The sequence below is a fragment of the Watersipora subatra genome, chromosome 4 (assembly GCF_963576615.1).
Source record: "Watersipora subatra chromosome 4, tzWatSuba1.1, whole genome shotgun sequence".
Classification (NCBI taxonomy): Eukaryota; Metazoa; Bryozoa; class Gymnolaemata; order Cheilostomatida; family Watersiporidae; genus Watersipora; species Watersipora subatra.
This window is the reverse complement of record NC_088711.1, coordinates 32833268-32845427: the sequence shown is the minus strand read 5'-3', so window position 1 is coordinate 32845427 and position 12160 is coordinate 32833268. Positions and strand designations below refer to the sequence as shown.

General features: G+C 36.9%; 1 protein-coding gene across 2 annotated transcripts in view; it reads left to right on the top strand.

Moving 5' to 3' along the window:
* LOC137394981 (AMP deaminase 2-like) overlaps positions 1-11568 on the top strand; it is an 86244-nt gene extending 74676 nt beyond the window's left edge. For both annotated transcript variants that reach the window (XM_068081758.1, XM_068081759.1), the window contains 7 exons: positions 1120-1283; positions 2175-2301; positions 3189-3352; positions 4843-4963; positions 6953-7126; positions 9627-9737; positions 10541-11568. In XM_068081758.1, the coding sequence (XP_067937859.1) occupies positions 1120-1283; positions 2175-2301; positions 3189-3352; positions 4843-4963; positions 6953-7126; positions 9627-9737; positions 10541-10696 (1017 nt within the window). In that variant the 3' untranslated portion in view covers positions 10697-11568. The remainder of the gene's footprint in view (positions 1-1119; positions 1284-2174; positions 2302-3188; positions 3353-4842; positions 4964-6952; positions 7127-9626; positions 9738-10540) is intronic.
* The last annotated feature ends 592 nt before the right edge of the window (positions 11569-12160 follow it).

Here is a 12160-nt window from a genome sequence, read left to right as displayed (position 1 = left end):
AGTTTGTGGGGCTATTTCAAACTCTACTGGCATGACCCAACCACACTTGGTTGAGCGGCAAAGACAGTCTCCAATCAAAGAAGGAACTATTTTTATTATAAAATATTAGCATGGTACTGTTATTGATTATTTCAATGGTGTCATTTGCAAAGTTTTAAAGAAAAAACTGTAAAGCTTGGGTGTTAGAAAACGAAAATTAGGTTTTTAATTTTTAAAAACGTTTTTAACACTCGAAGCTAGAATATCCCATAACAACGGTTGCTATTACATCGTACGGCGTTCTTAAAGAGTGTTCTCATCGCTCATCAAAATGCTTTAAAGTCTTCAGGTCAGATTGTAAACCACATAATGGATTAATTAGAAAACAGTGAATATGATTTATAACTTAGTGACATCGAATCAGAGTATAGTTTTGATGGCACACTGTCACTAAAATCATGACATATACTACAGCAGCAACAACAACAAAATAATTGTTATTAATGTAACTGAGTAATAATTAGTACTATTTTGTGGATACTTTTCTACTGACCACATTCTGTTATGGGTTCATAAAAATCGAAGAATGTCTGAGTGACGGGCAAATAGAGGTGGCGTTCAATTAAAGCGTGGGGTTGTATTTGTCAATTCTTCTATAGTACCTTTTCATTAGATGTGGCATTCAAATGAAGGTGGCGTTCAAATAAAGGTTTTACAGTACATTTCCGATATTCAAACGCATCGAGATGTTTCTGAGAGTTGATGCATTTAACTAGGAAAGGAGCCCCACAGGCATCCTTTAGAAAGTGTCTATGGTATTCTCCGCGACAAATTGCATACAAATTGACTCTTTATTATATCAAAACAATTTTCTAGAGAAATGTCTCGTTACTCAAGTTTATAACATGGGAGAATAGTAAGCTTTTATTCCTTAGGCGCAATATATTTGGTGAAACAGCACTCAAGCTATTAGATGTTTCTGAACGTTTTATTCCCCTTGTAAATACTCCATTGAGGCTTGCATAAGCTAGGTGTGGTGTGTTTCTGGCTTGCATGGAAGTCATATGCAATTGCAAGCATAATTTTTAGAACGTTTGCAGTAGAAGGCAGCTGATTTTAACTTATGCCTTTTTCAAACAGGAAGTGATGAGTGACCTGGAGGAGAGCAAGTACCAGAGTGCGGAGTGTCGCCTCTCCATTTATGGCCGATCTCGCAGCGAGTGGGATGAGCTCGCTATTTGGGCTATAAGATTCAAAGTGCACTCACCTAATGTGAAATGGATGGTACAGATCCCTAGGCTATTGTAGGTTCTAAGCTTGTGAATTCTATGTCCTTATGAGTTTAGATTGTTTATTTTGCCTTTGTAGATAAATTAAAACTTGAAATATCTTGTGACATGTCATTTGAAAGTCTGATGTAAGTTTGTACGGTTATGAAATACTAGGATGCTTTACGATCGCCTACTCATAGGAGGTTTGGGCTGTACTCACACATCCGTCACAATTATAGTGGAATTATGGTTTTTTTAAACTTTTATTTGGGTAGACAACAGAGTCAGCTAGAGTCCATTCACGGTCAAGGAACACATGCGTACCAATGCATCATTACAAGCCAAAGTTGTTATTTTTATAAACAGTTACAACGTTTATAGACTACAATCCAGGAATGCTTGCTTTTAAACAAATGTGTTGGAGGCTAAATTATTTGCATCAGGCAACTCTGCATTTCATGAGTCATCAATAGAGTAATGCCATGTTGATCGAATGTCCTTGACAATTTCATGCATAGGTCAATTCCACATTCATGGATAGGCGTAAGACCAAATGAATAAATGTTCAATCATTCACCAACAGATATTCTTCGCTATATTATTGAGTACATAGAGTGCATGAAAGGAATCCAAAAACACTATAAAAACGTTTCCGACCCGTATTTGAAAACATGAAGAGATTTGGGTAGATTAAGATATACTCTATCTTATTCGTTATTGGATAAGTCAAACCAATAATAATATACTAGGAATATCTTGGGTCTACAGCTGCGTGTGAGACTTATTACCTACTGAGTTCTTTGTAATTCTATATCGCCCGTTCTACTTCTAGCCTATCAAATGTATTTGTTTCATCTTTGTAACATAATGTGGCTCGGGTAGCCAGTAGTTGTGGGTTTCTATGATTTCTATATTTGTTTGTAGCGACATTTACAAGGCCAATAAACATCTTGATAACTTTGAGGAGATGCTAGAGAATATCTTCATGCCTTTGTTTGAAGTGACCAACAATCCTGCCAGTCACCCCGAGCTTCATGCATTTCTGCAACATGTATGTGGCGTCATAGTCTCACTTTCATAAAGAAAGTAATAAGACTAGGATTTGTGTTACCAGATTTAGGAGGTTATGGGATTATTATCACTGGTTCATGTAAATGTTCCTATAAATGATTCGAAACTCAGCTATTTTGTCATTCAACGTAAGAACATCTAAGAGTTAGGTTGCATATTTCTGGAAGACAAACTTTGTTACAATTTAACTAGGGATTTCATTCAACTGCGCATTCCAAGATACCTCACCCATAGGTGCATAACACACTCCCAGAGACTACACCTATAGGTACATAGCACACTCCCAGAGACTACACCCATAAGTACATAGCAAAGTTCCAAAGACCATACCCATAGGTATATAACACAGTCCTAGAGACCACACCTATAGGTACTAAACACAGTCCCAGAGACCACACCCATAGGTACATAACACAGTCCTAGAGTCCACACCAACAAGCAAACAACAACGGGCATCATCTAAGTAGCTTGTCATAAATTGCATGCACCGCCGTTAATGTTATGCCATTAATGTTTTTCTGATATAATAACTATTGTCTCGCTGTTTCTATTGAAAGACACCAGCTCGAAAATTATGGTTTTGATGAAGTTGTTTCCTACGGCTAACGTAAAGTACTTTGTTCAAACATTCTAAATAATGTTACACTAGCTGACAGCTCTGATAAGATATTGTGAAATGTCTTTGAGAAATCCAAACATGGCGTTTAGCATCAATAAGATGGCTAAACCGCTTGGTTAGTTATATTTCGATTTTAATTTCATTGAACAAAACATACATTTCCCCATAATAATAGTTTTTATCTCTGCATATACTATTGTATATTATATTATGTATATTATATTGCAAATTGACTTTGTAACTGACAGGTTTCAGGATTGGACTCTGTTGACGATGAGTCAAAGCCTGAGAGTATAATATTTGACAAGGATTCTCCTTTTCCAAAAGAATGGGACAGCGCGGAGAACCCCCCATACTCATATTATTCATGGTACATGTATGCAAACATTGCAGTGCTCAATCACTTCAGGAGGTAAGATTTCAACTGTTTTTAAGCCGCACTCTGTATAATCTCCTGCAGTACCTTTTTACTCCTGGTAGTAGTTGCTAAACACTGATGGTACTCTTTACCCTCTCTCTCTCTCTACTAGTACTCTCTATAATAGTACTCTTTACTTTCTCTCTAGAAGCACTCTCTCTCTTATCTCTAGTAGTACTCTCTAGTAGTAGTACTTTCTATTTTTTTAGTACAGTGCACCTTCAGGATACGATTATCCTGATATACGACTTTTTCACCTTACGAAATGGAACATGATGATTTGTTCACTTCACCATACGAATCTTATTTCACTATACGAATTCAATGAGATTTTCGCCAGAGCTCAAATTTGGCAGTCAGTGTGCTTATTACGTACATCAAAATAACAATGATGTCAAAATGCTGTTTGCTGAAAAAGTTTTTGCAAGTCATACAATGACCGATTTCTCTCAGGTCAGCAATTCTCTTGTGATTAAAACTAATATTTTTTTAACGTCAGTAGCAAAGTTGGAGTTGCAATCTCTTTTCACAGAAAGACAACTTTTCTTAACCTGCTAATAAACATTCACTTCCTCATAAAAACAGCATCGTTCGGGCTTTTTGCTGAATTAGGTTGAAAAAGGTTTTAATGAAAATGGCTAAAATTATATTAAAAACCAAGCCAGAAACTAATCAGTGATAAAACTTTAGTGATAAAAAGTTGAAATTCAGTAAAACAGATAACAATACAGACTAAAGCTTAGCTTTAAGTTTTTGTATAGTAAGCTAAATTCATTTTAAGTAAGTTTAAAGTTTATGTTATACGTACGTCTGTCTTGAAGGGAAGAACTTCCTACTGTACTAATGCACATAGCGCATTCCAACGTTGCATTTTAATGCATATCATAACAATAAATACACTAAATATACTAAAGTTACTGCGGGTAACTATAGTTACTAAGATTAATATATTATTTTTTTACTAATTTTTAATATGTACACTACGTATATTAAATTTTGATTATTTTTATCAGGAGATGTTTGCATTATAAAATTACTATGGTTACTATACCCCTCCATACGATTGTTTCGCCGTACGATGCCAAACCTGGAACGAATTAAAATCGTATCTTGAGGGTGCACTGTAGTACCCTGTACTTACTCCCCCCCCTCTCCCCCCCTCTCCCCCCCCCTCCCCCCCCTCTCCCCCCCCCCTCCTCCCTCCTCTCCCCCCTCTCCTCCCTCCTCTCCCCCCTCTCCTCCCTCTCCCCCTCTCTCCCCCCTCTTTCTCTCTCCCCTCTCTCTTCCCCCTCTTTCTCTCTCCCCCCCTCTCTCTCTCCCCTTTCTCCCCTCTCTCTCTCTCTCTAGTGCTCTCGTTAGTACCCTCTATTCTTTCTGGTAGTGTTCTTTATTCTCTGATACCCTTTCTTCATTCTCACGTAGCTTCTTCACTCTACTGATTGCTTTTAATACTATTGTTTTTTGACTGCTTTGCGATATTGTAGCGACAGAGGTCTTAACAAACTTGTATTCAGACCTCATTGTGGAGAGGCTGGTGCAGCTCACCATCTCCTTTCTGGCTTCCTTCTCAGTCACAGCATCTCCCACGGACTTCTGCTCAGAAAGGTTTGTCTGCTCATCCATAGAAACATACCAGTGTTATTACTCTATGATAAACTCTGCTAACGGTTTGACTGCTCATCCATAGAAACATACCAGTGTTATTACTCTATGATAAACTCGGCTAACGGTTTGACTGCTCATCCATAGAAACACACAAGTGTTAATGCTCTATGATCAACTCTGCTAAAGGTTTGTTTGCTCACCCATAGAAACACACAAGTGTTATTGCTCTATGATCAACTCTGCTAAAGGTTTGTCTGCTCATCCATAGAAACACACTAGTGTTATTGCTCTATGATAAACTCTAGGTAAGGTTTGTCTGCTCATCCATAGAAACACACCAGTGTTATTGCTCTATGATCGAATCTGAGAAAGGTTTGCTGTACTTAGCCAAAGCTATTGCATTGTTCTGCCAACTAATTCTTTGGTCTGATTGAATCTTTGTCAGTTAACCCTTTTGCAGGTGGTGCGACATTAATGTCGTTTTGCGATATCGAACCTAGTGGGTGGTGCGACATTAATGTCGATATCGTACGCATTACGTATTAAGACTTACTACTGGTCTGTGTTCATTTTTCTATTAAATTAAATACGTTATAAAGTAAAAGAACACATGTGACGACTTGAATAACTATATTTTAGACATGTATCTTTTCATTTCAACTCGTTTTGGGCGATCGTTATCAAACGTCCTTCAACGTTTTTTTTACTCAGTAAGATACTAAGCCTTTTCTCCCGAATCGAAATTTATGCTTTTATGTGAACAAAAAGACTTGCTATTGGTCTGTGTCCATTTTTCTATCAAATTAAATACTTTTAAAGTAAAAGAACACATGTGACGACTTGAATAACTATATTTTAGACATGTATCTTTTCATTTCAACTCGTTTTGGGCGATCGTTATCAAACGTCCTTCAACGTTTTTTTTACTCAGTAAGATACTAAGCCTTTTCTCCCGAATCGAAATTTATGCTTTTATGTGAACAAAAAGACTTGCTATTGGTCTGTGTCCATTTTTCTATCAAATTAAATACTTTTAAAGTAAAAGAACACATGTGAGAACTTGAATAACTATATTTTAGACATGTATCTTTTCATTTCAACGCGTTTTGGGCGATCGTTATCAGTATCGATATGTTTTTTACTCAGTAAGATACTAAGCCTTTTTTCCCCCGAAATGATTTTTATGCTTTACGATCGTCGTCGATGCCCTTTCTTTGTGCTTTTTTTACTTAGTGAGATCCAAGCATTGATGTTTTGAGAACACAAAAAACATTTTTTATAATCATGGCTTCATCTTCCCAACGACCTGCTAGATCAACTCGAAGGGCCCAGTTTGTTTTGGCAGATTCTATAGTTGATGACTCAGACAATGACTCAAATTTTTCTGATGTCAGTCTAATGGACTTTGATATAATTGATGAGTCTAGTGATGACGATGCTTCTGTTGTTGGGCCAAGGGATGGTGGAGGAGATGCAATCAGTAATGATGGGGTTTGGACTGTAATTAGAAACCTTAGCAATGACAAATACCCCAATGTCAATGATTTTACCAGTCCCATGGTAGTTCAAGTGTGGTTCTACTTGTAAAATGCTTTATTTGTAATATGAATACAGAATATGTTTTATTCAACAATATAACATTATCGCAATAACAAGCAAATTTTTTAATTTTCTTGAAAATTTACTTGTGTAAGGGTAGTTTAAATAGCTCATATAGGCACAAAGGGTGTAAAACTGTTAGTACAATGCCTTGTTATATGATACAAACCTATCATACAACCATAGTGTAGCAAAAAAATATCATTTTTTTGAAAAATTAATTCACCCAGGACGATCTGAAATAGGCTCAAAAACTCACCTGCGAAAGGGTTAAACATACCATTCTAATGAAAGTGTCGCCTGCACACTATTATGAGTTCTTAAGGTTATCTGCTTGAACTACCAGTGGTTACATGCATATACTTGCAGCCCCATGGTTTTCTATTGTAGGTACCAGTTTTGCAGTACCTTTTCTACTTAGCTCAAATTGGTATTGCCATCTCGCCTCTCAGCAACAACAGCCTCTTTCTTTCCATTAATAAGAATCCCCTACCAGAGTATTTTGGCAGAGGTCTCAATGTGTCTCTCTCCACAGATGACCCTCTCCAGTTTCACTACACTAAGGTATTCGATGACCCAACCCACCCTTTTTGTTCACTAGCTCGTACATTTGAGGAAATCGCAATTCCTGCTAATTAAGGATTATTCTTTCATAAGATATTACTGTATATCCCCACATATAAGCCTATCTCATATGTAAGCCGACCCTATAAAGTGTAATATGCCATACGTATCTAACAAAACAAAAGGTTGCAAAAATAGAGCAGCTTTAGCGGCTTAGTACAAAACATTTGATTGGTGAGTAGTTGTATAATTAGCATGTCGTGTCTCCCCTTAATCGAAAGGAAACAGTCGTCCGTTTGTGTTGAGCCAATGAAAAATGTGTTTGCTTCTCACGTTGACCTTAGTTTCGCTTTTCAAAAGCACATTTTTATAGCTATTTGTTCTTCACGATGATCAGAAGCATTACAGCTATGTAGGTCTCACAAATTGTAGATCAGTAGACTTCTGATGATTATTTATTGAGCAATTATAGTAGTAGTGACAGTGAGTATTTATATCTAACAATAATAATAATGCCGTAAGTTATAGTAATAGTGGTAACTCATCTGACTCGGAACATGCTTACCTTGTCCACCACAATAGTATGGAAAGAATAAAAAGTGTCCGAACTTATCCTGCATTTCGTTTGCGACCTTTTTATGGGATCAGATGGTATACAGTTTTCATGCTAATTTACTAATATATGCTGAAGCCTGTATTCCGATAGCCGTGGGTTATTTGCTTGCATTAACTGAAACTAATGCTAAGTATCACTGAGTGGAAGATCAAACATATTTCCAGACTGTTCCAAGTCACAGCTAAAGCTTTCAACACTTCATAGCCAGTAACCAGATGATCATCAAAGGATGAAACATTTTAGAATATTCTTTGCTAGCATACTTGTGATGTAATGGTGGCGAGAGTTTTAATATGGTTATGTTAAGAGAGGGCAATATTCTTGACTATTATGCAATTGGGACAAGAAATTATTGACAAACAATATTTCATACCATAGCTGACACTAATATGTAATACTGTGGAGTCTCTACTTACAAAAGGCACTATATGCAAAACTTTAAAGTTACAAAATGTCTTTTTCTAGAAATTTTGCTTCAACTTACGACAGATATTTCTGGATATGAAAGGCCTGTTGTTTTTTGACCCATCTATTTATTTCATGCCTTTACCCGTTTACGTTTCATGGGTGTGACACGACGTACGTATCATGGGTATGACATACGTACCATGGGTATGACATACGTACCATGGGTATGACATACGTACCATGGGTATGACATACGTACCATGGGTATGACATACGTACCATGGGTATGACATACGTACCATGGGTATGACATACGTACCATGGGTATGACATACGTACCATGGGTATGACATACGTACCATGGGTATGACATACGTACCATGGGTATGACATACGTACCATGGGTATGACATACGTACCATGGGTATGACATACGTACCATGGGTATGACATACGTACCATGGGTATGACATACGTACCATGGGTATGACATACGTACCATGGGTATGACATACGTACCATGGGTATGACATACGTACCATGGGTATGACATACGTACTATGGGTATGACATACGTACCATGGGTATGACATACGTACCATGGGTATGACATACGTACCATCATATGTCTCACTCGGTTTCATTTACTAGCCAAAGTCAGTGAATGACAAGTATTTTGTTGTCATTCGTTGTATAATTTGAAGTTGTCATATATCACATACAGAGTAGGACAACTTTTGTTTCTATCAATTCTAGTTCTGCGTTTTCTCTATGGTGGCATAGTTTTCAGTTCATGTCGGTGTAAACAAATCTTAATTTACGTTTTAAAAAAACATTTATTCTGAGCTAATTAAAACCAAGACAACAACATAACACTCACCTCTTCTGACCACCCTCCTCCCACTTGGTCAAAGTGCTTTTCATAGCCTTGTCTTGTCTAGATGACCAAAGGTGAACAAACCGATCATAATTTTAGTCATTACTTTTTTTTCCATGTGTACTTGTTGTACTTATTAAGTAGTAGTATAGTTATAACATGTATTTGTTACTGGTTTTAACCATTACATGTATTTATAATTTATACAAATGTTATATCAAAGTTTTATGGGGCTTGGAACAGATTAGGGTATTTATTTGGTAAAATTGGTTTCTACTTACAAAATGGCTTGCAGAACGAATTAATTTCGCAAGTAGGCCATCCTCTGTATAACAGGCTTCACAATGGAATGCTCCTTATCTTGGGAAAAAGTATTTCGAAACTTGTACAAGTTTCTGTAATTTTCTGTAATAAGTTTACAGAAAATAGTTTGGTAACATTCTTTAGCTTTTTGTAATCATGCCCAAAACCATAGGTTGTGTAAGGCACTTGGTAGAGCTCACGGTTTAAATAGCCTGAGTTTGTTGCATTAGTTCCTTGTCGTTCCTCGTCTGTACGTGAGCCACTAGCACTGTTTTGTGTATGGCTTTGTTGGACAGGAGCCACTCATGGAGGAGTACAGCATTGCCGCTCAGGTGTTCAAGTTGAGCGCAAGTGATATGTGTGAGCTGGCTAGAAACAGCGTCCTTCAGTGTGGCTTTTCAGATGAAGTAAGTATATCTACACGGATCTCCTTTCTCCTCCCTGCGGTGGTAAACCTTGATGCTTCATCTTCCGTAGTTTGCAGAAGCTGTCATCAGAGCGTTGCACCAGCATTGATATTCACTCATCTCTGTGTAGCAATTTGCTATTTTATACTAAGATATTTATTATGTTTAATTAAAAAGTTATCTTGAGTTAAGAAATCGGGCATATATGCTGCATTTTTGTGGGAAGTAGTTTTGTGGTACTAATACGTATTGTGACTGTATGCTTAAATAACTCCTCTTTTTTGGCCATGCCATAGTTAGAAATCTAAGTAGCTCTCAGCTTGAATGACATGCGGTTGCTTTGTTATATTAGCACCCACCCCTAGTAGTACACTCCACCCCTAGTAATACACTCCACCCCTAGTAATACACTCCACCCCTAGTAGTACACTCCACCCCTAGTAGTACACTCCACCCCTAGTAGTACGCTCCACCCCTAGTAGTACGCTCTACCCCTAGTAGTACGCTCCACCCCTAGTAGTACGCTCTACCCCTAGTAGTACACCCCACCCCTAGTAGTACACTCCACCCCTAGTAGTACGCTCTACCCCTAGTAGTACGCTCTACCCCTAGTAGTACACTCCACCCCTAGTAGTACACGTCTCTCCATTAATTAATAATAACTCTTCATCACTCAACTACTAGTGATGTACATTTCTTCATTTTTCATTACATGTGCTCGGTTACTGCGGTTACTGTTCGTCTTCCATGTAAGACTTTTTTGGTTCTCAGACTAGCAGCCTGCATTTTTACTTTTTATTTAGGTAAAATCTCATTGGCTTGGGCCCACTTATAAGAAGGAAGGTGTAGCCGGAAATGACATCACACGTACTAATGTGCCAGACATTAGAGTCCTTTTCAGACATGAAACATTTAAAGAAGAGATGAACTGTATTATCGGTGCTGTGCTGCAAATGTAAAGCTTTGGTCAGTTTCATAAAAATAACTAACTTTTGGAACAGCTTGTTGTTAGTATTTGTTCTTATCTATTGTTTTCCTATGTTAATATTTCTTTAGTTAGCTATGTTTCCGTGGTAACAGTTTTTGTGCACCAGCGAGTACTGTTTATTTCTTCAAGTCGTCAGAATATTGTGTTTATATATTTGAAAATCTTACACGCAATATATTTATGCTTTATTTACTCTCCTCGACCAAATGAGTGTTTTAATTCGTTCCAACAGACTGAGTTTCATATATTTGCATGGTTAATATTGAATCTTTCCCGATACTACCATATTTTAGATGACCTAATTACATGTATAGTGAGTTATCTTATAACTGTAATGCAAGGTTCTGCGATGTGTGAGTTGCAGGTTAACAGCCTTTTCTCATATTTATGTAATATCTTGTATAATTATTATAACGATCTTACATCCTGGAATCATTTTACAGTATCGCATAATGCAATACAACTTAATTACAGTTGTATTTACGGAAATCTCATTTCGAGAAAGTATCATTTTGTTTGGAGCTTCCACATGGTGCTGTATTTGTGTCAGTTGAGTTAGCAGTCGGAACCTCAAGTGATTGTCTAGGTTCTAGTGAGGCCAGTTGCATCATTTCTCTCAGTAAACACTGAACTATGAATATTTGATCTAGCATTGCCCTTTTTATATTGTTATTTGAGGTTTTGCGCACAACTTTAGGTGTTATTGTACTAATAATTAAATATTACAGAAAATTTATACATTTCCGTTTATTCACTTTGTTTGTCACGCATTTTTATACTCACTAATATTCGTTGTAGCGTTCATTTAGAACTTTGTTTCTATAATAAACTATGTAGCATATATCTTGTACGCATCATTATTGTGATTTATACGCATTCGCAATCAAAAGGTTAATAGTGTAATACTAGAATAATAGTGTACTACATGAGAATAAAGACTTTAGAGAAAGCTCTTAACTAGAGTTAGAGTAGAAAGCCTCTGGTTTACTTGTACATAAGCAATGCTTTTGCACAGATCTTTTATGCTGTTTTATACAGTGAGCTCACTTTCTCACGGTTTAAATGCACAGAACAATGTACATTACATACTGGAAATTGGGAATGTGAAGAACCTGTCTAATGCATCTTCTGAACTTAGTTTTACCCATTCACTTGCACTTCTACTATGATAGCTAGTATGATAGTCTATACTATGGTAGCTAGTATGATGGTCTATACTATGTTAGCTAGTGTGATGGTCTATACTATGTTAGCTAGTGTGATAATCTATACTATGATAGCTAGTGTGATAGTCTATACTATGATAGCTAGTATGATGATCTATACTATGATAGCTAGTATGATAGTCTATACTATGATAGCTAGTATGATAGTCTATACCATGATATCTAGTATGATAGTCTATACCATGATAGCTAGTGTGATAGTCTATACT